The sequence below is a fragment of the Liolophura sinensis genome, chromosome 7 (genome assembly GCF_032854445.1).
Source record: "Liolophura sinensis isolate JHLJ2023 chromosome 7, CUHK_Ljap_v2, whole genome shotgun sequence".
NCBI classification, from domain to species: domain Eukaryota; kingdom Metazoa; phylum Mollusca; class Polyplacophora; order Chitonida; family Chitonidae; genus Liolophura; species Liolophura sinensis.
In genome coordinates, this window is record NC_088301.1 from 36,957,794 (window position 1) to 36,983,044 (window position 25,251).

The window sequence follows — 25,251 nt, forward strand, 5'->3', positions numbered from 1 at the left end:
CCTGAACAACTAAAAAAATTTTTATCCTTTAATTCAATGTAGATTAGCTAACTTAATTATGGTTATTTCACTATTATTAGTTTTGGAATGCTAACAGTTACTGTACTGTAGCCTAAGTGGTGGAGCATTCTAATTACAGTTGATGTTTTCTGGCAGGGTATAGTACAAGTTCAGATAGACATTTTGTGGTGAGATGAAACCAGTGGTTTCTGCTGGTTACCACGGAGATCTTACAATCACTATGACAACAGGGGAAGTGTATACTCATGAATGCCCTGTGGCAGAGTGCATTTACCTTCCTGATAATTCTTTAATGCACATTTACTACTCTGATACAGTGGTTAATACTTCCTATAATCAAGTACGTACACAGACTCAGTGCAGGTAAATCTTCTTATTCTTAAGGTCATCATTTGCTTGGCTAGGAGCTGCTGCTAGGGTTGACGTTAAAGCTTAGAAAATTTGGTATTTCAGGTAAGAGAGATAATCATGCCTGCACTGTACATATAATCTAACAGTGTTAACTTTGTACTCATTTTGGCAGGACTGATTCCTTATTAAACTCATTTCCTTTTATGTGGAACAGACTCTATATGTCTGTCTCGCTATCTCTATTTGCTAATTTGCTTCAAACTAGAAGTATTTGCATATTAAAATTCAGGTAATCATAAATGGTGTTCAGTATTGTGCGTATACAATACATATACATCATCAACTTTAATATTGAAACAATTTGTGGTAGTGTTCAGTTTGTATAAGACTCATTATTATCAATATTTATTGACACTCTCCTTATATTCCTAACCATGTATGTGGTACCCCACCTAGGATATGATATCTACCTTATACTATACTATCCACTGTGTCTAAGCGTCACTCATGCTTGTGTCAAATGAGATTACATATATAGTGTTGTACATGTATACTGGTGGGCCGTCCCAAGTGGGGAGGGTATGTGTTAGCCTGGGAAGACTTAGCATTGAGAGATTAAGGCCCTACAGGGTGTAACAGCCACTCATGCTTGCTAACAGTTGCTGCCCCAGCCCATGTGAAAGGTATGTGTTTTGAATCATGATTTAAGAATCTGACTATATTTAAGTGTAAATTAAATGCATGCTATTAAAGTCAGCCTAAAGTATTGAGCTGGCTTGATTTTGGTGTCTGTGCTGTAGCTTGTTGGTTAGTACAAAATTGAATCCCCCCCCCCCCCCCCCCCCCACCCACTACCACCACCACCACCACCACCACTCCCACCCCCACCCAAGGGGCTTACAGTACATGTAAGTACATGTATGACAATTGAGAAAAAGGGCAGCGAGATCTGATTGTCTTAGACTGTTAAGTAAAGACTTTGAAGACCATAAAGGCACATGTCAGTTATACCCAAGTTTTAAGTTTGGTTGATTTAACAGCTCTTCCAGGTACAGAGCATGTATATCACTCTCAGGTACAGGTATGATATTTGAAAAGGCTCAGAGGTAACAGTGTCTTGTACATATATATTGTCATTATTGAATTATTGATATTTTTAGACCTGTTATGTTGAGTTCCATGTCTAGTTCCAGCTGCTAGACTAGCCAGTAATATGGCACCTATCAGACATGTATCTATTTATAAGATTTGTATGTCAAATTGGGCAGGCATTCAATTAGAATAGAGAGATACATGTATGCAGGTACATGTACAGACTTCAGATGGAAAGGGCCTGTTAGATTTTGAAGTAGTTTCCACCATATGGTTAGCTTGCATGTGGATGTCAGATATGTGTTGTTCATTTTAATTGGTTGATCTGGAGGTATTGGTAATGTGTGTCTACATGTACATGGTACACATAAATACATAATCAATGTCAGACTTAATTAATTAGGGTGTGGTAAAGAGTGTAGAATTACTAGCCAAGTGCATTGGCAAAGTACAATGTCTGTACATGTATTTGGGTGGTGGTCAGTCTTATCTGGTACTGCATTAATTCTTAAACAAGTGAGGTGGTAAGTTTTGTAAAAGCTTGCATGCAGATTCAAGTTGCACTCTCAGCCTGTTTTAATGGTAGTGTTTTAAAATACCACTTTGTAATGTCTACGATAAATGGCTTACTGCCTTAATACTAAAATGTATGGCAGCTGAATTATTTAAAAAGATTTCTTTAGCATTTACATTGTCATTAAATTTCTCTTAAATGTTAAAATAAAGAGCCCAAGACAACAATTTATTGAGTTCTTGGTTTAACTGAATTTATTGGTTTCTAATACATTATTAATTCATTAAATTTTTGTTCTCCTCTTGTTTATGAGAGCTAAAACATGCACTTATTTCAATACTGTTACCTGTCACACACATGTGGTTCTGTTCAATGGCATACATGTGTTTTGGTGATCAAGGGGGCATTTGCTGAGCACTAGTTCTTTAAATAATGATAATAAATTCTGAGATGTGTTTGCTTTGGTAAACAGTCTAGTGATCTGAGGTTTGTTTTACTAAGTTGTTGCATCATTTCCTTAAGTGCATTACCTTTGTAGACATACAGTATGTCTTCAATGTTCAATATGTTGTACATGGGCAACTGGAGTGCAGCATTTCTGCATGTTGAAATATTTTTGCTCATTAAATGCTGCTCTGACGGTTTCTGCCTTGGTACTTATACTTGAACTGTTTTGTTATTATAAGTAATTTTATTTTCTTTATGTGTATTTATGTGCACATATGGTAATTTAATCAATTTTTTTTATGTTTTCTCTCCAGTGAACCAAAACTTCATGTTATGTAAGAAGACCTGAACTGTAGGCAGCCAGATTACAGAGTAGCAAAAATGGCTCTCCTCAAACCCACCCATTTCAAGCACGAGGTTCCTGTACTGTTTCACGAGCCACATGTGGAGGGAGGATTTCGACCACTGCATCAGCCATGGGGTTACTACCTGGCCAGTTTGTTCCAGAGGCATAATGAGTGTTTAAACACCTGGACACACCTGATCGCCCTGGTGATGACTCTTCAGCGACTGTATGAGTTTTCCCAGGAGTTTGATCTACTCTACGACCCGTACATGTGGCCGCTTCTGGCCGGTATGATCACCATGATTTTACTTTACATAGGCAGCAGTGGTGCTCACTGTTTTCAGTCGCGCTCTGAACTCGTTCATTACACCTGCTTCATGGTAGACTATGCTGGTATTGGTTTGTATGGTCTAGGCAGCACCATCCTTCATTATGCTTACTGCAGTGACCCTTGGCTGTTCTCATTTATGAAGCACCTGTACCTTCCTGTTGCCATTTTTCTCTCCATACTAGTCTGTGTCTGTTGTAGCATTTCCAAAACGATGTACCAGCGCCCTTACCCGTTCACACGGAAAGTCTGGCAGCTTGCGTCCGTAATTCTTGTTTACACCTGGCTGATTTTACCTGTTGTCCACCGCCTCCTCATCTGCCTTGAAACCAGCCAGTGGGACAACAGTATTTCACATCATCTTCAGCAGATGGTCTGGTTCATCACATCTGGTTTCTTCTTTGGCTCAGACATTCCCCAGAGATTCTATCCGGGCAAATTTGATTTTCTGGGTCACAGCCATCAGCTGTTTCACTTCTGTGTGATGATGACATCCTACAAGCAGTTGGATAGCGTGCTTCTCGACATAAAGCAGTTTGAAAATCAAATCCGGGCCAGACCCATGCCTTCATTTTTCTCCACTACTGGTGCTGTAGTCTTTGTTTCCTTTGCAAATACACTAGTGGTCATGGCTTTTCGAGAGTATGTTAAACGATCTCACGTCAGCAGTTCAAAGAAGCAGAATGGTTGTCAGAATGGTATTAAGCACGATAAGAACAGTTAAGTCAAGAAGAAGTAGATGGCCAAAAAGATACATGCACATGTAAGAAGTTACGCTTGTGTGTTAAGTGTAGCACTGCATTTGAGTTTCATATGCTAGTATGGGTGAAACTCACCATATGTACATGTACATCATGTTTGACCAAGATTGGAAAACAGTCTTGCCTAATTCTCATAAACTGCTCATGTTTCTACCCATGGCTATTGGACATGCACATATACATGTACAATTGTACATGTAACATACATGTATGATAAAGTTAGACATACACTGGTCCCTAAGGGTGACCTTGACTATTTAGTCATTTGCTTTTGGTTTATGACCCTTAATGGCCATTAATCACTTTATGAGTATCACCCTGGTTCATGTAGGTGTATATATGTATTTATATGTATGACAAGGTCTTATCTATAGAATTTGTTTACTTTTGTAAAATATGGGGCACTTCATCATCTTTTAAACTGATTGTTTGAAACCGTAATATATCCTTACCACCCAGCATACATGTTAGCTGTCTAGTTAAGTACACCCAAAAAATCATTGATCTGGCTGGATGCATAATGTTCATACAAAATTATTTTTAGAACACCACTGAACACCAATTAAAGCAAAAAAAGGGAACAAGAATATGCTCCACATGCAATTTGTACACATGTACATGGGACCTTTTTTACTTCATGATACAAGCATGTACACGTACGTGTAAAATTAGTGTGGTCATCCTAAACATGCTCGCCATGATCACAAAAGTGGCTGAGATTTTAGTTTAAACCAATTTTAAAGGATACACAAAAAGGTATTATAACACTAAAGACTATGGTTTTAAGGAGCATAAAGAATAGTATGCCAAAGAAAATTTTTCGATTTTGAAGCATATTTTATATTTCTTAATAATCCATCTGTTTTATGCTTATTTTAGGTCAATGGTCAGACATATCTGAAAATGATGTCATGAATGAACATGCTGGGAAGGCTACCAAAAGGCTCAAAGCTACCATTTTTACGCACCACAAGGAAACCTGATAAACTTTTTTGCAGTTTTATATATTAGGCTACATTACATACTACATGCCAAAAGGGTTTCAGGTACCCTTTAAGTCTGAGGACAGGGTTGGCGGGCTACATTTGGCATTGTAGTGACTGATGTAATGAAGTGTTTGTGATAAGGTTGTCAGGACAAATAATGTCATCAGACACATTCTTCATCTATTCTTAGATAGTTCTGACTGTGTATGTAAAACTTTCATCAAAATCAGATTCCCAAACACACTAATTTTAATTATTGAAAAATGAGAAAATACCAATTGATTAAGGCTGGCCTATAAACTACCATTGTGCTGCAACAACTTTCAGAATTGAGTGAAACCTGGTGTTGTTGCTGTATAACTTTTTTGTAGGATCTTATTGCTTAGAATATTTTTTTTTATAACTTTCTTAGCACTGTTAGTAAGAAACATCAATAAGGCAGTTGCAAAATTACTTTGTTTTTACAAAATTGGTCTACATTATGATAATACATGTTGTTGTAAGAACTATAAAGCAGGCTTGGTTGATATCTGACCCTAGAAAACTGGGAAGGGATTGTGATACTGGTAACTGTGCCTTCAAGAAATAGCTAAACATCGCCAACTGAACATTGGTTTTCTCCGTTCCTTATTAAAGAAAAAAATCAAAGGCAGACCTTTGCCCAGAGTTGTCTCATATGGAGACTAAGACAAGACAAATGGCTCCTTTAGAGTAATTTGTCTATATACAGGTGTGCATTAAACATTCAAGCAACCATCCATAAATTTTTTTTTTTATATAGGTATGAAAATGTTCAGTGACATTTTCTTCATTGTTCAGACTCATTTTTTGTATAGGTAAATGTCCAATCATTACTTATCTTTGTTCTTGTTCTTGATATATTCAGTGTGACTGTTTTCCATAAACCAAGGAAGTGTTTGCATATCTTGGACTTTCTCAGAATATTGTTACAGTGCTACATATGTATTTTGTTATGATTATCTTTCTTCCTATTCTTTTTAGGTGGTTTATTCATGAAACCATGGAGAACTATGAGTGGGCCTATTATTAAAATAGTGTTGAACATTCAAATATTAGGGCAAGACAAAGGACTACCTTTATACATGTGTCTTGTGCTTCAGGAGAGCTGTCATCTGCTTTTACATGTACCTTCGTCACACTTTATACAAATTATTCTGTTATATGCTTTTATACTTTTGGATCACATGTCTGTCTTTCTTAATTTTTCAGGTGTTGGTTTTTTATGTACATTTTGTTTGTTTGTTTTTCATCTTTCTTTTTCTGTAACTATATACAGTGTACGTAAGTTTTCTGTGTAAAGGATTTTGTGTGTTTATATTTTTATCCTACACTAGATAATTTGATAACATCAGATTCTAAGAAGTATCAGTCAAAATCCTCTAAGAGAGCTGTTTGCTATTTTGTTGAATTTTCATATCATGTTGACTTATTAAAATTGCAGTGATAATTTCTTGCCTGATCACTGATGATAGACATTCTTTATCATATCATCAGACAGGTTATCCCATGTTAAGTTATTGACTTAGATAAATGTGTTAGTCATGAAGTCACTCCATTCTCAGAGGATATTTTGAAACTTGCCTCTAAAATGTAAATGTTAGGCCTATTCCTCCAAGGTACAGGTCAGTTTTGATGAACCTGGCTTCTAGGAGGTTGAACCACATTACCTTAATTCCTCAGTGTTTATTTACAGCGTTTATTTCATGTAGACATTGAAAACTTTCATGCATATTTTACCCTTTTAATACCACAGGTATATGTGCATGTACAGGCTTTAGCAAATTCACACAACAAAACCTACATCTTCACAGCTTACAAAAAAATTATGTACTTAATGTCCCTAGAATGTTTTAATTGTCCCACAGAGGACCTTTACACACCTTTTACAGTGTTCGAGGTCTGAAACTATTTGTGTGAAGGCAGCATGTATGGTTCTGGAATAAATAGATCTCATTTCAATCCATGGATATCCTTGTGACTGGACACTGGATGATATGATTTAGAAATTCAGGAATATTTTAGGACTCCGATTGTATTTTGTACCAATTTTCCTCTGCTTTAATCCTGTTATGTATCTGATTATTGTCATTTGTTTTACAAGATGCTCTTATACCATGAAGGAAAAAGAATCGGAAACAGGATATGGAAAAGGGGATGAGGGGAAACTTGCTCTTTCTTTTTTCCTTTAGGCATAAAAGTTGAGCATAAAATTGTAACTATTTATAAAAAATACTTGAGGTAGATAATGCTGTAGATTAATGTGAAGTTCATTGCATAAAGTGTACATTTGTTTTACAGAGCTTGTATTCAAGCACAAGTGATATAGATCTTCTGAAGACTGTTTGCTTTTGATGAGCAAGAAGTTGATATATAGTACGGTCAAAATATATTTTTGTAGACATGTATATTGTACATTCAATCGAAACAAATATCAGGTTTGTGTATTATTCAAGAGCAATGTGATTTATGTGCTACAGATTGATTTTGATGTAGCAATGCTGGTATATCAGACCATAAAGTCAAATTTTGGAAGCCAATGTGTTTTAAAGCCATGTTTGGAAAATTAAAACAAATCACTGTTGTTTATATGGTGGAATTAACATTTATGTTAAATGCATACTTTAAGCTACTTCGCATTGATTCATGCAAAAAATTTAGGTATGTGGTGTTTAAATAATGCTGTGCCATTAAAAGACTAGTAAACTTGACATACATTTTTCATCATGCCTTAATACAAATAAATGTTTCCTTGATGCAAACAAAATTTATGAACATTTGAATCAGGATAGTAAAAAGATGGCTTACTCTTTTATTAGCTTAGGAAGTGTTAAACTTCATAAAGAGAACATAGGGAGGGTTTTATTTTTATAAGTTCATGGTAGAAACGCAGAGGTTTGATTCAGAAATAGTTGTTGGAGGAAACCAGTAATAAAAAACAAAATTGTTGGAATGTGATTGGATTTTATCAAAGGTTTTTTTAACCGCTTGTGAAAAGCTTGCTTAGACATCTTGAATAAACTGTGCATTCTAAGTGTTGCAGAGCAGACAAGCTATTGTTCCCAAATTTCTTATTTTTACGTCCTGTGGATGTAGACAATAAGTAATTTATTAGACCTTTCACAACCACATTTTAAGTTAAATTTGCATGGAGGCTTAATCATAAAACCATAGCACAGGTTTGTGCTGAAGATATAGAGTACCGTATCTGTAGTGTGAAACAAGAAAAGGTAGGCTTGTACAGATAGTGATGGGATATGGACTTCTATATGTCTGTGTCACTGTTTGGTCACTATATGACTCTTGATAAATCAACAGTATAAACATGTAGTTAAATAAACAGCAATATATATGGTATTGTAGTTCGTACTTAGTTATGATAAGCTGTACTGTGTTATTTTAAGTATATTCCACTGTGTATGTGGTTTTACAGAGTACTTAACGGTTGGTAGTTGGACTGTGATTAGGATAACATGTATATGAGACATTATATATGCTGTATATTGTATTACTGATGTATTCAGCTTGTACGTGAAAGAATATTTACATGTATGTTAACCTGTATATTAAAGCTTTAAAGTTGAAGTGATTTCTTATGCTGACCATTAACAGTCAATGTCTCCCGTAGTGCCACTTTGGGAAACTACGTGCAACAAATCTTACCAGCTCTTAGGAAAAGAGTTTTGAGGGGAAAATATCATTGTTTAAAGGTGTCCTAATGGACAAAGTGTTCAGCCATCCTCTCCATAAAGTATGTGGGGAGTAGATTGTTTTGCCTGTAAATGGCTGTGATTCTGTACATTTTGCCCCTCCCATGCAATCCACTTTAAAAAACATTCCAAACTATAAAGTCCACCTTAGTGGCGGATGTGATCTAGTACATGCATAGCAAATGGGCCTAATGGAAATTGGTATGTGCAATGTAAAACGTATCATTAGATGTTTTCAGAACAGCTTAGCCTATTGTTTTATCTGAACATTATTTCAAAATGAAAGAAATGCAGAATGCAATGGTTTGGGCATATGTGGTTTTACTTGTGCTTTAAATATTCATCAAAGGTAAAAAAAAATGTAAAAAAAAAAAAAAAAAACACCTTGCCCAGACAAAAAAACTTGGTTCATATGGCCCATGTTTCTGGTACAGCACTGTGGACAATGCAGTTGAATAATACAGAAACCGTATTATGTAGCAGCTAGAAGATTGGGTAGATGCTAGAAGGTTGGGTTTTACGTTTATTGAAGTTGCCACAGTGCCATAGCTTACCAGAAAGAAAGAAAGTAAGCATGCATTTACATGTTTATACACAAAGTCATTATGTCAACTTATTTGTCAATATGTGCTTAAGAATTGTGAAAAAAAAACATGTAAAGGAGAAAGAAGAAAAAAAATTAAACAAAAGGGTATAAGTGTAACCATGTTATTATTGCCTTGGAGTGATTGTTAGCTGGATTGCAATTTTTTGTTTTAAATAGTGGAAATATTAAATGTCAATACCGGTGCATATTATACATTAAAAGAAATTGTATAAGATTATGCCAGTATTATAGTGAGTATTAATGAGCAGTGTGGTAACTTTTATGATATGTAGTGGATGTCATGTCATGATGCATATGAAAGTGTATAAACAAGTCAAAAATAGTATATTCAGAAATTATTTCAATTTAATTTCATTGCAGAGTTGGAGTTGTGTGTCTGTAAACAGAAATTGGTTTGGTGAAGTTTTTTTGGGCAGTATGCCCTATATTATTCAAGGTCTTGCAGAGAGCTCAATAGTAGACTTGAATTAACTTAAATATTGAAAAACATAAATATCATAATTTGTTTATTTAGGGAAAAAAATTGTTGGATATGTCGAGTATTATAATTTTTTTTCCTAATTTTATTTGGCATTGTTTATTTCCTGTGTAAGCAGACCCCAGATGAAGCATTGTCAGTATGATCAGTGTTACTGTACTAGGAAATAAAGGGCTTACTAATAGAACACCATGAACTTTGTAATGTTGGAAATGTTGCGTTTTTGTATCCATTTGTGCATTATCCATTATGGGGTGAAGTGTTATGGCAGAGTCGTTTGATTGTCTGCCTAGGAAAATGGGAGGCACATGGATCCTCAGTCTGGATCCTTGTAACTTGGGGTCGATGCCAGAAATCCATTTCTGACTTAAATCAAAATAAAAACTCTCATCATAAATGCTTATATTTCATTACAGGAAGTTGAAAGGTATACATTTTTGTCATAGGGTGACATTTATGGGATGGTAAATTTTTTAAATTTATATGGTGCAAAAGTAACCTCTATAATCATGCATAAAAGTTTGACAAAAGTCAGAAATGTCGCTGCTTAAACCATGGTGCTATAGGGGGTGTAGCACAAAAAGTCTACTGAACAAAAAGTCCTCTTCATAACAAAAGCTTGTTTTCCTCATACATTTGAACAAACTGATACTTGGAAAAGAAGAAAAAGACATTACTGTTGTTCTTGATATAAATTGAAACATATTTTTAAAAAGCTATAGCACAAAAATGCGGCAAAACTTTCTAGCAACATTTATGCAAAGAAGCCCACTTTGATTCTTCTCTTAATCCTCTTACCAGATAATCAAGTAAGAGTGATTTTTGTCCAGGGACTTCTTTTCGGGGTGGGGTGGGGGGGACTTTCACAGGTTACGTGTGACCACTTTCCAGCTATCGCACTGTTGTCGCTGCTCTGGATTTAATCTCTATGCAACACGTCTTTAAACTGTATTTGTGCAATCGGCCTTTGGTAATTTCTCACTTCATACTCAGCATCGGGGAATAATTGAGCCAGGTTCTGATTGGCACGTTTACTACATGTATATGTGCAAGCTTCAAGAAGACCCTTTTCACAATATTATATGAAAGAAACCAAAGTATTATTTTGGAGTTAAGTCAAATTTTTATTCTTGAACACAAATATTATTAAAGAACACACAAAACAAGAGATGCGGGAAACATTACAAAAATTCTTGAAACTTACTTATTTTTATCCTGAAGAATGGGTCTACAGGTAGTGTGTTTGATTGATCCGTGAAGGCTAGACGCCTGTATAAAGCCACTTTCACACGGTTCTGTTGTCAAACCGACATTTCGAATGGAAATAGATGTAAAAATAGACATCTAAATAGTCTTATTTTCATTTGACTTGTCAATAGGATAAATCAAATCGTGTGTGAACAGCTTTAGATAAATCTTTCTGCAGAGTTATATCAGCCTACGTGTATGGTCCACAATGCCTTCTTTAATCATGTATGTATTTATGTATACTTGGGCTTACGTTGACTACTTCAAAATTTGCAATCATATGACTACTATGAGTCATTAGGTGTATGTACATGTACTGTGTCATCTTGTGGCAGTGGCAAAGTGTTGCCGCCACTGAAGTGGCATTTTTAAAACTTTGATGGCCAAGGTGGTTAGCGTGCAAGCGCGGCCCAAAGACCCAGGAGCCTCTCACCAATGTGGTCGCTCTGATTTCAAGTCCAGCTCATGCTGGCATCCTCTCCGGCCATAACTGGGAAGGTCTTCCTGCATCGGATGGTCGTGGGTTTTCCTCGGGCTCTTCCCGGTTTCTTGCCACCATAATGATGGTCGCCGTCGTATAAGTGAAATATATGGTATATATATTGAGTATAGTGTAAAACACCAATCAAATAAATTAATATATAATTTGTTCTGATATCGTTTTCATTCCTCTCAGCTTTGCTCCCAGTGTTCATATGAAAACCTGAACCAATCGCAGATATCACGACAACCTCACTTCTGATTCGCTGTACTAAATATAGGCTTATCTTTTCCTTTGCTTTCCTTTCGATTGCTTAGTTGCAAGAGACGTGGCTTCTGTACCATTATCGTACATTCCGCTGCTTCCTTAATTGTTCTCTTCAGGCCTTCAGACAAAAAAACAGTCGGCGGTGCCTGCTATATCTTATAAATCTTCAATCTCTTCAACGACCAAAGCACTTTTTCAGTGGAAGCTATGCTAAGAGCTTATTAAGAAAATGTGTTATTAAAGATGCATGCTTCATAAAACTAGGTCAATCATTTCTTCAAACCCCATAGTTCTATCAGAATGTTGAAGAACTATGGATGGATCCAACTCATCTGATGTCCCTCCACCACTTTTTCGTAACGTTACTTTTCATTCCATTTCCGGTAAAAGCAATTGCGATGTCATTACGTCACAGAAAGATTGAACATTTGCAACCAATACGTGGGACATCCGGTTGACCTATTTGCAACAAGGTCAAATTGCGTGTTCCTCATTGACAATTCGGAAAGGTCTGTTGTAGAGCGCCCTGTAGCCTTACATGGAATTCGTCAAACGTGGAATTCTTCACTGCAAGTTATCAAATGCCGATAGTTTACTCAAGGCACTCCGGTTTCCTCTAACCATATTATAAAAGGGATGTTATATGTTAATAATAATTTGCAACTTAAGAAATGTCGAAGTAAAGTATTAGTCTACATGTTTTATCTTATTTTGGGTTCATTCTGTGTTGACAATTATATTCGCCATTTTGAATCATCACCGTAAAATAAATTGTGTTATGTGTATATATGGTCAATGCAATGTTTATCATATTACCTAGATTTTGAAAGTGTTACAATTAATTGTTCACCTGTTTACCTTCCTGAATTGCACAACATAATAAATAAGTAAACCTGACAGGGCTAGCCTAATTGTATTGTACCCGGCATGACATAACCTGTAGGCCTACATGCGTTCACGTTGGCAACACAGCAAGATGAGAGACAACGGAAACTCATGTGAAAGCCACCCAGTGAGCACACCTAACACAGGTTGTAGGTCTGTCAACTCGACTGCTAGTCAGGACATGTACTGAAAGTTAAGTCGGTAACTCAGCAGCATATGACCGTTCATATGAAAGACGCCCAGTTTTCACACTTCCAAGTTAAGCCGGACAAGTAACTTGTTACTAGCGACAATATATATATATATATATATATATATATATATATATATATATATATATATATAAGCATGGACGGCCATTTATAAATCGTATGACAGATTATTGCGACATGCAATATGGTATCTCAAATGTTTCAAATGTCGTATATTATATACATGGGAATAATCATGGGGGCAGGAAACCACGACTCAAAAGGACGTGTGAACGTCTGAAACTTATACAGTGCATGTCCCAACCAACAACCCCTGTATCTTATTTGTGTAACTGGCCTGCATTTTTTAATGTTGAATCTAAAAGAAAACCACACTAAAGAAGTATTGCTCTAATGGTTAAACGTCCACGTACTTACATCTATATTTTCACGCAACCTTTCAATTTGTATTATCTGTATATACGGATAAAATGTGTGCATTATCTCCACGCCAGTGAAATATCAGCTGTGAACTATTGGGCTAGCTTCACACACGTGAATCGTATGGTACATTATAGCTAAATAGTTAGCTGTATACTTGAAACGTCCTTTGGACAAGCAAGGCAATGTGTCTGTAGAGAACGTTATGTAGACAGACGTTAAGAATTTAATAGATAAAACAAATATGCACAAAATGTTGTAAAAGTTATTATTATACATTAATAAACGTATGAAAGCTCCAAATAAAATATATAAACTGTAGATATTTATATATTTTTTCACTTCAAACCCCAACTAACATATCACGATAACACTAAAGACAACAGAAGTTTTACCGTACTAACATGTATATATTAAGTATTAGTGCCATTATAGACAAACCTATATAAAAAAATAAAAACCAATACAAGTCATGAAATTTATTTAGAAAAACAAGCTGATTTGAGATTCTGAGAATTACAATATTTACGTTGAATTGGATCAAGGTATAATACAAAATATAACCATTCTTCTGAAGTGAGCAACATATATCTATTTTAATGACAGTACTTAATTTATTCGAATTTTTGTACCGAATCGAACGAACTGAAGACAAGCAAGAATAAAAAGCAACGTGAATCACAACCTGAAATGCATGTACATTTCAATAATGCACCCCACGACCAAGAACACGAAAAATACCAACCCCAACAAAAAAGAACAAGGACAAATGAAAATGAAGAGTGAAATTTGAGGATTGTACATTGCAATTTGATAAAAACACCAGAGTTTTTCCGTAAGACATCTACGTAACCAACTAATATATGGCTGTTCTGTAATTAAAACTGTTAATCTTCTGGTAAAATTTATGGGATGGATGCATCGTTATAAAAATGTTAAGATCTTTTGCTCAAAAACTGACCAAAAAAAATACAATAAATTGATTATGCATAGAATTTGCATTGATCTTTTGATTTGAAGCACACTGACCATTATCAAAGTATATCATCATAAGTGCAACATAAGTGCATAAGTGCAACAAAACATAAAAGAAGCACTTGTACATGTTTATGTCAATAATGTTGCAGCAATTGGAATGTCATGACTTAGTAGTAACACTTTATTTATTAAATTTATTGCATCTCTTTGCCAGTGCTCTTAGCCATGTTTCTTCTGGTATATGCCCTATATATCACTGTCAGCAACTCCAGTGAATTACATCCTTAACATTGTTTTTTTCTTTGACCTAAGACAACCACTTGACGATTTGTCAGAAAGTAGAAAAAGAAGTAAAATCACAGAAGAAATCAAGAGGTCATCCTAGTACAAAGGCTTGCATCGCTTGGTTGTGGACGGACCATGTTCATCCATATCATGCACGAGGCATCAATGTGCTGAGATCAGGGCATCATGACTTCTCAGCTTGAACCTTTGCCAAGTAAGCCTGTCGCAGTTCCTCTCCATCATCTCGTGTAAAAAAGTGCACAATGTGGTGGTGATTTCTAGAAAGCGATAAGGACAGAAATTCTTGTCATTTGTTCCAATACCTATAGTTTTATTCAGGATGCTTAATTCACTACTGTAATCATTCAGAGGCACTTTCGTGACTTCTACTGATAGTGTTTTGAAGCAAAGCAAAAAATAAGAAAATAACCCTGACTTACAAAATTTGTCACCTTCAAAATTATTCGCCTAGTAAACAAAATGACGTAAGCTATTATTGGTGAATTTATGTTACAAGATACATGAAAAGGAACGCTGAAGCCATGATTATGGTTTTATAAGGGAAATGAAGATGGTTGTCAAAAAATGTAAAAACAATCTTTATTTCTGAGGCTTAAAGAGATAGAGAATCGTTTCTAATTGGCTGGTCGACAGATTTTATTCAACTGTAACCAAAACTGTATGGTTTAACCCAGGAAATCCATTTTCACATCCCAAGAAGAAAGTTGAGAAGCTTTTTTTTCTTTTTATATGTCAGGACACATCCTACACCCCATAATATAAACTAAAAGTAAACAAATTCATGTATGTATAACATGTTGCAAAAGACCTTACATGAGCATAGCATAGAAAACTTTAATTTCAAGCAATTCAGTTTAGACTGTCAGTTAGTTAATGTTTTTACCGAATTTCAGCATGTGGTTCTGGGCTTTGCAGCATGTCTCCATCCCAAATCAGCAATCTGCTAGCCTTGTCATCTGGCTTCGGGTTTACAGCACGTATCTTGAAGGCCTTTACCTCGTAGCATTCCAAAAAGTTCACATCAAACTGGTGGATAAAAAAAGTGAATGAATAAGTGAATGATTGTGGCTTAGCACCAGATGAACTAAAATGAACTAAAAAAGCTGTGTGACTTTTCATGCACATTGTATGGTGATTACAACTCAACTCATTAGAGTTCAAAACAGAATATCACGAGTTTTGAATTTCGAAAGGTAAGCCTTGCTTCCTGGTGCATTGAAAGCACCAAGGTTACTCTGGCTGATGGGAAATATTATGACTAAAATGAATTAAAAAACAAATACGGATCCAACAGGTGTATAATTCTTGATGCGATTTCTATCAAACCTCTGACTAATAACAGTGCCCATTGATAATACTCTCCTAATGAATCCCTAGTCATAAACCAAGGTGATATCTTTTAATAGCAAATAGCAGTAAAACCAGATCATGGATAGAAAAGATTATAAGTATTTGACATATACAATACATATTGTAGACCATGATATAAATTGTGATACACAAGTCGCAAATTCACACTCATCCATTCAAAAGCAGATATCCATGCAGGAACCCAATATTTTAATAGAATTAGACAGTGTCCTAGTAACTGATATCTGTTCCCACTTTCACATAACTTTTGTGATAAATCACATCGAAAAAATCAAAACTTGAGTTAGGAAACACTGTGAAAGTAGAATATAAATCCTGTTCTGATCTGTCATAGTGCCCATGCCGGCGCTTGTAATATTACACAAATGCCAGAAAATGTCGATGCTTACCGCTGTATGGTCATATTTCTTTAGCTTATTGAAGAAAGACACCTGTTCCATTCTTCCACATTCTTTTGACAGCCACAGTCGCAATTTACCATCATTGATAGCCTGGTGGGCGAAGAAAGGTTTATCATAGTTTGGAGCGGAAGGGTGGATCGACACAGCGTCAACTCCAAGGTACATTCCCGAGACTTTTTTCCATGATAAATCTGGAAAATAAATTTGAACATATCATACAGATTCATGACACTATGATCAAAAGACAGAACAAAACAAAATAAACAAAATGTAATATAAAACATATATTAGCATTTAAAAGTAACCAGACCAGTTAAAACCTTATATGACACACAAACTGATCTTATTCATCTATAAGGGATTGGCATCCTTGAAGTTGATAGCAGAAAGTGATATCGGTATTCGCTATTATTGACTTCTGATAAAAGTGGTACTCAAAGCTACAAATCTGAATTCATCATTTCGGGCAGGTGTGCCTCATGTGCACGTGAAACAAACCTGATACATAATGGCATGAAATGGGTACATCGTCACATCAGCAATGGATTTGTATTCTCTCACACATCATCCAATGATGATCTGTGAGAGGAAACAAATCCAATGCAATCTTTATATTCCGTAAAAAAGTGACCCAATGGAAGTATCACGTAATTGCTTGAGGTTATTAAATAACCCAGGACCCACTGGCCAATGCTATCGCTCTGAGTTCAAGTTCAGCTCATGCTGGCTTCCTATATGGTCTTATGTGAAAATGTTCTCAGAAACCTGTGGATAGTCGTGGGTTTCCCCGGGCTTTGCCGTCACCGTCGTATATATCAGTGAAATATTCTTGAACACGGCATAAAACTCAAATTAAATATATAAATAAACAAACAAATAAATCAAGAATGTATGTGACGTTTGGGGTATTGAGGTAAGCATGTGTGATATATCCGCTAGCTTACCTGAATTACATGTTGCTCCCTCGACAGGCGAAGCTGTACCTTGGTTAGGAGTTGTTGAACTTGATTCACTGCTGCAAGAAGAAACGATGAAAGACATGTAAGGTAAATACTTAAACCCCAGTGACAAATACATAGAACCATGAACATATTCTAGTCAGCCTACTGGTGTCACTGAGTTTTCACGATGTTGCATCAAATGTTATTCAGGATTTAAACTATATTTATGCACTTGAGAGTTGAAAGATTCTTCTATAATGCAAGAAAGTGGATCTATAGAAAAAGTAGTCCTTTAGTTTCTGTAAGGATAATTATATCTACCTGTATATATTTATGACATTGAGTAAAGTTTATACTAATAAATCATCTATTTCAAAAAGTGCCAAAGCCAAGCGATGTTCCAAGAGTAAATGTGTATGTATGTATGTATGTATGTAAGCTTGGGGTTTAACGTCATCATTAACAATTTTTCAGTTATAGGAAGATGAGGAATCATTAGACGTGTGTATATGTACCATGTTTTCTTGTAGCAGGTAGAGTCCATGCCACCAAAGTTCTGCTGCCTCTCAAATATCATGCCGAAGACAACAGACATGACACCCCACCCACATAATGCTGACACCGGTCCAACCAGTCCTGTATCCTTGCATTAACCTCTCAGTGCTAAGTGCCAATCGGTCCGCAACAAGCACAGTCTTTTGTATGACCCGACTTCAAGGCAAACGCTCTAACCTTTAGGCCAATGAAGAGGTCCCAAGAATAAATAATCAGACGGCACATGCCTTGTAAAGGGAATCCAGATAAAAACCACTGCCATCTGTGAGTGCTAGTTGCCAAATATTATGTCACTGAATTGCCAAAATGTGATTGCATCTGTTGAGGATATATATACACCATGGCAGTCAAGTGAGTCACAACACCACCAACCAGTTGCGTTGGTAATGGAGGTTTCATCTGGCATATTATGGATGGGCCTACGCCAATTTAATTGACCATTCCAGCACATTTCAATATCAATTCATCCACTTACTTGCCAACAGTTTACTTAAATACGGATTTATCAGTTTAGTAGGTGGTTTTATTTCACTTCAACATCTGATGGCAAGTAGGTCACTTGAAAATCCATTTAGCCACTTATCTTGTCCTTTCAGCCAGCAATACTAGTAGTTTACCTAAACATGGACCTCTGACACCTAATGGTTTCACTTGGCAGATACAGGTCACTTAAAAATCGTTTTGGTCACTTGCCTGGTAGTGTCAGCCGGCAAATATTCCACTTCAAGATTCACCAGCTTCCGCTTTAGCAAAAGACAGAACGGTAAGGCTGTGGATGCAATACACAATTGATATAAGCCACAGTAAAGGTGATAAGCAAACAAACTGTACTTTTCACAGGTTTGCACCAGAATATCAGACAAGACTTATAGATTTACACCCACCAAAGAGCATCTTTAAGAAGCGTCACTCACAGAAAGATGAAGACAATAGTGGATCCCAAGTTAAATCTGTCCTGTATTGGCCATTGTTTAGTACATACACACATTGGCCTATTATGAATGCAGAGTCAATTTCAGAAAGTCTTGCCTTGCGAACCTCACAACAGCAAAACTGAGTCGATACTGTTTTCGTTTGAGACCACATTCATTTTTGTTATCATCTGAGTAAACCTACCTAAGTACCGAGCTGGCCCCGCCCACCTGTTGTCTTCCATAATCCCCATGACACGCGCCATCTGACCATAGCCAAGCATAAGAAGACCGTAGGCGAGAAACTGTTTTCCACAGTGAATCGTCATCACATCCAACATCTCGGAATGACCTGTCAGTTCATGAACGATTGATTGATTGACTGATGTGATTCTTGTTTTAAGGCAATGGCAAAGAATGTTCCACTTTTACTATAAGCATATATGTTGATTCACTCCTTGGTTTTTTGATTGGTGTAAACAGTACATATTTCCACAGAGACCTAAGTACATTGACACTTCTAGAGATGATCATACTTTATAAAGTTTTTAAGTAATAGCTGTTCTATTTACAGAAATATGACCCATCTTTCAAGTGTCTTTTTAAAGTTGACCCAAAACATGAGAGTACATAATGATAACACACATATGTCTGTATATCAGATCTATCACTCTTGATTTATTCATTTATTTGATTGGTGTTTTACACCGTACTCAAGAATATTTCACTTATACGACGGCGACCAGCAATATGGTGGGTGGAAACCGGGCAGAACCCGGGGGAAACCCACGACCATCCGCAGGTTGCTGGCAGACCTTCCCATGTACAGCCAGAGAGGAAGCCAGCATGAGCTGGACTTGAACTCACATCGACCGCATTGGTGACAGACTCCTGGGTCTAGCGCGCTAACCAACTGAGCCACGGAGGCCCCCTCTATCACTCTTGACGCAGCTGTTTGCAAACCAAAGAATCCAACCAAAGCATCACTAACAGCACTCCTAACTAATTTATTTGGGAAGCGTGAGAAATTAGATATGATGACAATGCGTTCCTAACCATTTTACTGACCTACCTATGGCGATCATTATTGCAATTGAAGAGGGCTGCTTGCTGTAACCTACATACAATGGATTTCCGTTAGCCGAACCTGCGCAAAAGATAACAAACTGGAGGTACAGTCATTATATTTATTTATTTATTTGTTTTATGCCGTACTCAAGAATATTTCACTTATACAACGGCGGCCAGCATTATGGTGGAAGGAAACCGGGCAGAGCCTGGGGGAAACCCACGACCATCCACAGGTTGCTGACAGACCTTTCCACTTATGGCCTGAGAGGACAGTCATTACAAGAACAAAGCATAATACATACACTGTAAGCATTATACAAATACAAAACTTTATTCTGTGCGCAGATTTTGTACAAGGTTGTACAAACAGAACAGAATGGTGCATGGCGCATATGCCCAAGGATTTCTGTAAACACCAGTGGTGGTGCTTTAATAACATGCTAAAACTAACACACACTAGGCCAGTTTAAAAGGAATGTGATAGGATAATAGCTCAGGTTAAAGTGAAGGAAAATGTAGGTCTTCCAATAGGCACAAGGTAAAGGATTCAGGACATTTCTACGCATCAGAAAAATGGGAACCATGAAAATTGACAGATACTAACGTGTGGACACCGCAGCATGTAATCTGGAACTACAGTCTTTCCACACTGACAGTTTACTGCTTCAGTGTAATGGATCGGTATTGCAAAAATACTTCCATTGATTTGACCTTTGAAAGGCTATATTCTAGAATCATACAAAGTCAGGCTTAAATACATTCAACATTTAATTCAAACATAAAAAACACCTATTACCACCAGGAAACATGCCGCATGTAACTGAGGGAGTCTTGGGAACAACGTCTGGGTCGTTCTCATCTATCCCGGCATCCTTCATTGTTCTCTTCAACAATGCATTTACTACCTCCGTGAGAGTTCCATCCCCACCAACAGCCACAACCCTATACCATACAGCATAAAACAGTAAGAGAAAACAGTCAGAAATAAAGTTTAAGAAAACCGATTTGATTCACTTGATCTCAATATATTTCTTTCTGAATTCCTCCCATGGAGGGCCACGCTGAATTTTGTAAGTTTCTTTTTAATTGCAAAAGAAACATTATAAAGTGTTTCTGTGTTTCCACTATAAAGTCTTACTTCTGTTGAGTGCATTTTACTACATTTCGCTGAATGTAGCCTACAAGTCCTGGAATGACATGCAAAGACAAATTGCCAATAAAGACACTTACCCATCAATGGTTGTCAAATCATACTTGTCGAGAATTTCGTCAGAGTGTTTTGCTCTCTTGGTAACTGTTTAAAATATAATAAATACAGCCTGATGTCCAGGTCAGATTTTAAAAATATTTTTTTCATTTCAAAGTACATTCCCTCAGCAAACTATGATTTGCAGTTGAAGACTGTTTGCGTTTGGAATGATAATCTATACTCAGATGTTCTTAGCTATACACTGGAGCATCAAACATAAACCAAATGCAAAACAAAGAGAAATTTACAAACGGTACTACAGACAAAGAATGCAATCAAAAATCACAATCTAGCTTTGATTCAGATCCATAGCAAACTAGGCATTAAAAGTTAAAAGTGAAATTTTGCACATAAAAGGTGTACTTATGACCAAGAACTCACCTTGAACATCCGTCTTGATTCCACAAAGTTCAAAAATAGGGGCACCATGTTTCCTATAGACTTGTTCTGCGCTCCCTTTACCGCTCGCAGGGTTAATAATTACCAACAAACTTTTGGGACGCCTTGGGACTATTAGGAATAAAGGATATACAAAAAAGGATATGACAAAGATTATGTTATTTTTCCAACGCTATTTCCCACCATTTCAACATATCGAGGAAACATTTGCACCCTTCCCAATATTTGCCATCATATCCCATATTATGATAAATCAACCAAAGAAAATATGTCAAAGTGACAAAGTTGATAAAGCAAATCCAAAAAGATGACAGATGCTTGAATAATGTTTATTGTTGAATATACCACAGAGTTCTAAGGATATGCAGTGCCATCTGGAATTCAATATCACAGTAAAAAGTGAGGCCATAAGCCATTAAAGTCCAAACAGTAATCCTTATTAATGTATCATGCACCCTTTCTTATACAAGTACTTTCAAAGTTAAACCATAGCACAACAGTGTAATAATTGGCATGAGCCGTTTCATGGTCATACATAACCGCTGTGATATATATGGACGCTTGACCTTACATTTATGTCATTCTTTCAACAAATTTTCCTTTGATCAACTGTTATAGCATTATGGAGAGAAAGTGGTAGTGTGTATAATCTGCCATCATGCTATAATAACATATGTAGGCTGGGTATAAGATAAGCTTAACGACTGCTCTGAAAATGTAGTTGGAAACTTTAAATTTGAATCGATGATTTATACTGACCTCTTTGAGAAATTTCTTCTTTAACTGCTTGGCTAATGTCTTCACATGCCTCTTTTGTCCCAAGAAAAGTGATCTTTGTAAGAGAAAGGTCGCTGCGATGTTCGGGTTTTGATATTCTGACTGCATAATGAACATCAAGTTTGGACTGCCCTTGATCGTCAGACTCCTCAGAAACTTGGCTTACATCAGTCTTTAACACCCATGAAACTCTTACTCGAACTAAAATGCAGACAGGAATGATGTTAATTACTTGATGCATGTCATTGGAATTAAAGGGAAAGAATGTGTTAGATGAAAGACCATTAAATACTGCCCATGAAATAGTGTTATTTATGTTTTTAGAATATTTTTCAACCTAGTAAAATGTACTTAAAATTTCTGATTCTACTGTGGCCTTTTCTGAACATATTGAGACCAAAGATGTCACATCAGCTTTTTGCCACTTCACACACACAGACTGCTAGATTTCATCATTCAAACCGCAACTTCATTCATAGCTATGAAAGCATTCAACAAATGGACCTTGAAACAAACTATTTCCAGCCAAAAATATTGCTGTGACGTCACTGATACCTCTGGGTCGTAACAGACCACCATAGAATCCTATGTTTTAAATGCATTTTAGTCAAAAAATTTGAAATAAAAGTAAATCTAACTATTTTCCTGGACAGTGTTTAATGGTCTTTCATCTGATAAATACTTTATCTTAGTGTTTTCTATGCCTTTACGAAAACGCAGAATTATGCCAAATGCTGTTTGAGCCATCATACATTTCTCAGCGAGTATTTGACAAACTTCATATTTTTGTTTGAATTAAATGCAGGCTCTAAAACTTTACTCAAGACAGTACATCACTGCAAAGTAAAAACGAAGCCTAAATAGAAGCCTTAGTCAAAAAAAGTATTGGAAATCCTACATATGGATAAAGTGATAGATTTATTATTAATGATACAAAAGCACAGTCAAAAAATTAATTTGTTAATTTTAACAGAAAGTCTATTGTCTGAGTGATGCTAGTATGTTTTCTGCTATTGCAGCAGATTATTCTGTTAAATATAACACACATATTATATTAATTCAACATAAAGATTCTATTAAATTAACAGGATATTATGTTAAATATGACATAGTATTATGTAATAATAACACACTACATTCTAGCACTCAGACAAAAGACTTTCTGTTAAAATTAACAGATTAATTTTTTGAGTGTATGTTTATCAAGACAATTAGCACAGTAGTCTTATATTCTGGTTTATTTGGGTCACGTGATGGCCTACTTTAATCAGCCAATCGGTGACATGCATTTCTCGTGGCAGCGCGAACAATGAATGTAAATAGTTTGACTTTCAATCTCGCAACTTGATCTCGAATACGTAGTCCTTACAGGAAATATAAGGTATATACGGCATCATGCATGACTGCGCCCCCGTGCATCCGTCTAATTTATAGCGTCTTCACCTGATATGCTTCAGTAGAATTAGGCAGGCTATGTATGCGTGTATGGGCGTGGTCATACTCTTACCTATATCGCTGTACGCGCTAAGCGGTGGTATGTCTTTAGGACCTTTATCCACCGCTCCAGAATTCTCCTCCAATGCCCAGGTTAACCATTCTTTGGTTAGCACAACTCGACAATCCTTGGAGTCTTTTCCATGCTCGATTTTCAGTTGTTTTTCTACCACCACTGTGGGGTTAGAGTACATGATGGCTGTATACTGGCTCATATGACGGCTGTTTACGAGTCGAATACTGCTGCCAGGGGGCGCTTTTCACCTCAGTAGTATCTCTGCCACCGATGAGTAACTGAGCAGACTTCGAAAACCCTACCGTGAGGTACATGCATGTGTGCATTGAGAGAACAGCAGAGTTGACTTTTAAGGGCTTTGCATGTCAACCCGTTCTAGGACCGCTACTTAACAACCGCGAAAGCTTGACACAAAAATCGTGACACTTAACATGTTTTTCATATGACGTAAGGTAATGATGGCCGTGCTTATTTGTAGTTATTGGGTGTGATGCTATTTTATGAATGAAATTGGGAATTCGATTTTGTATATCTCGCTTTATACCGGTCGGAACTGTGATTTTGATACCTTTTTTTTTTTGGCTTTATATGAGTCATAGCTTAAATCAGCTTCTGTGAAAATAATATAAAAGCAAAATGCTCTATTTGTAACTAGCCATTTTGCATATATATATATATATATATATATATATATATATATATATATATATATATATATATATATATATATTCAGTCAACATCATAAAACATTTCTGCAGAAATTTTCAAGTTAACGCTTTACTATTAAGCCCCTAAAATGTCTAAAGTGTTGCCAACATACCAGCAGTTAATTACTATAGTTATAATTATAGCCTGGACGAAGTGTAATGTTTTGTAAGTATGTATCTAATTCCGCTTAACCAGGGGCTAGGGCTGTATAAACATGACGTAGTTTTAATATCACCGGTATATGTTTATGTGAACAGCAGCAACAAAAACGTAAATTAGAAACGTTCAATATTTTCTTTGCATCAGAATATCGTGTATATTGCAAATATTGACCTTCAATGTTAAAAGATGATGCGTTGTGGACTACGTACTGGAGTTGATTACAAACCTGCATGTGTCTTTCCGCCACATCATTGGAAATTGCTGGCAACTTATTTCTACTTCGGGATAACCATCTTCCGTGAGAATTATATATATTTTGTAGAGATTTTGATGTTTATTTTAGTAATGAGACAGGTCATTGGAAATTTAACTTTGAATATTGTTTTACTGATTCACGACCCAGACTGAACTGTAATTTGAATACTTCTCTTAACAAGTGACAGTATTTTACCGAAAACACTTAAAAATCGTGAATCAGTTACATTCGCTCTTTCTGCCAGATTAAAATGTCTTAATTGCGTAATTGATCACACTCTCAGGCACTCAGCGAGTATTGGCTATAAACATTGTGCATTGGCTGCAAATAAATTTAATACGCGTTCGCACGGGCATGTTCACGAAGTTTTCGCTACTCTTACTTTAACATTACTCTGGGAGTGGTTTGTTTTCTGGTGGTTTGCTTTTTAATTGTTATAGGACACACCTGGAGATGCATGGACAGGGAATTATGATTCCCCAT

General features: G+C 36.2%; 2 protein-coding genes across 2 annotated transcripts; one reads left to right on the forward strand and one right to left on the reverse strand.

Moving 5' to 3' along the window:
- Positions 1 to 2,745: 2,745 nt before the first annotated feature.
- On the forward strand, positions 2,746 to 8,160 carry LOC135469872 (membrane progestin receptor beta-like). The gene has a single exon (XM_064748501.1). The coding sequence runs from the start codon at positions 2,807 to 2,809 to the stop codon at positions 3,821 to 3,823; it is 1,017 nt and encodes a 338-aa protein (XP_064604571.1). The 5' UTR covers positions 2,746 to 2,806; the 3' UTR covers positions 3,824 to 8,160.
- Positions 8,161 to 13,451: 5,291 nt separating this feature from the next.
- LOC135471235 (ceramide kinase-like) lies at positions 13,452 to 23,833 on the reverse strand. The gene is made up of 12 exons (XM_064750362.1): positions 23,639 to 23,833; positions 22,114 to 22,332; positions 21,337 to 21,465; positions 20,937 to 21,000; positions 20,503 to 20,648; positions 19,708 to 19,782; positions 18,841 to 18,987; positions 18,418 to 18,493; positions 17,173 to 17,243; positions 16,217 to 16,419; positions 15,340 to 15,482; positions 13,452 to 14,713 (listed from the first exon to the last, which is right to left on the reverse strand). Exons 1-12 carry the CDS (start codon positions 23,817 to 23,819, stop codon positions 14,620 to 14,622), a joined length of 1,548 nt encoding a protein of 515 aa, XP_064606432.1. The 5' UTR covers positions 23,820 to 23,833; the 3' UTR covers positions 13,452 to 14,619.
- Between the last annotated feature and the right edge of the window lie 1,418 nt (positions 23,834 to 25,251).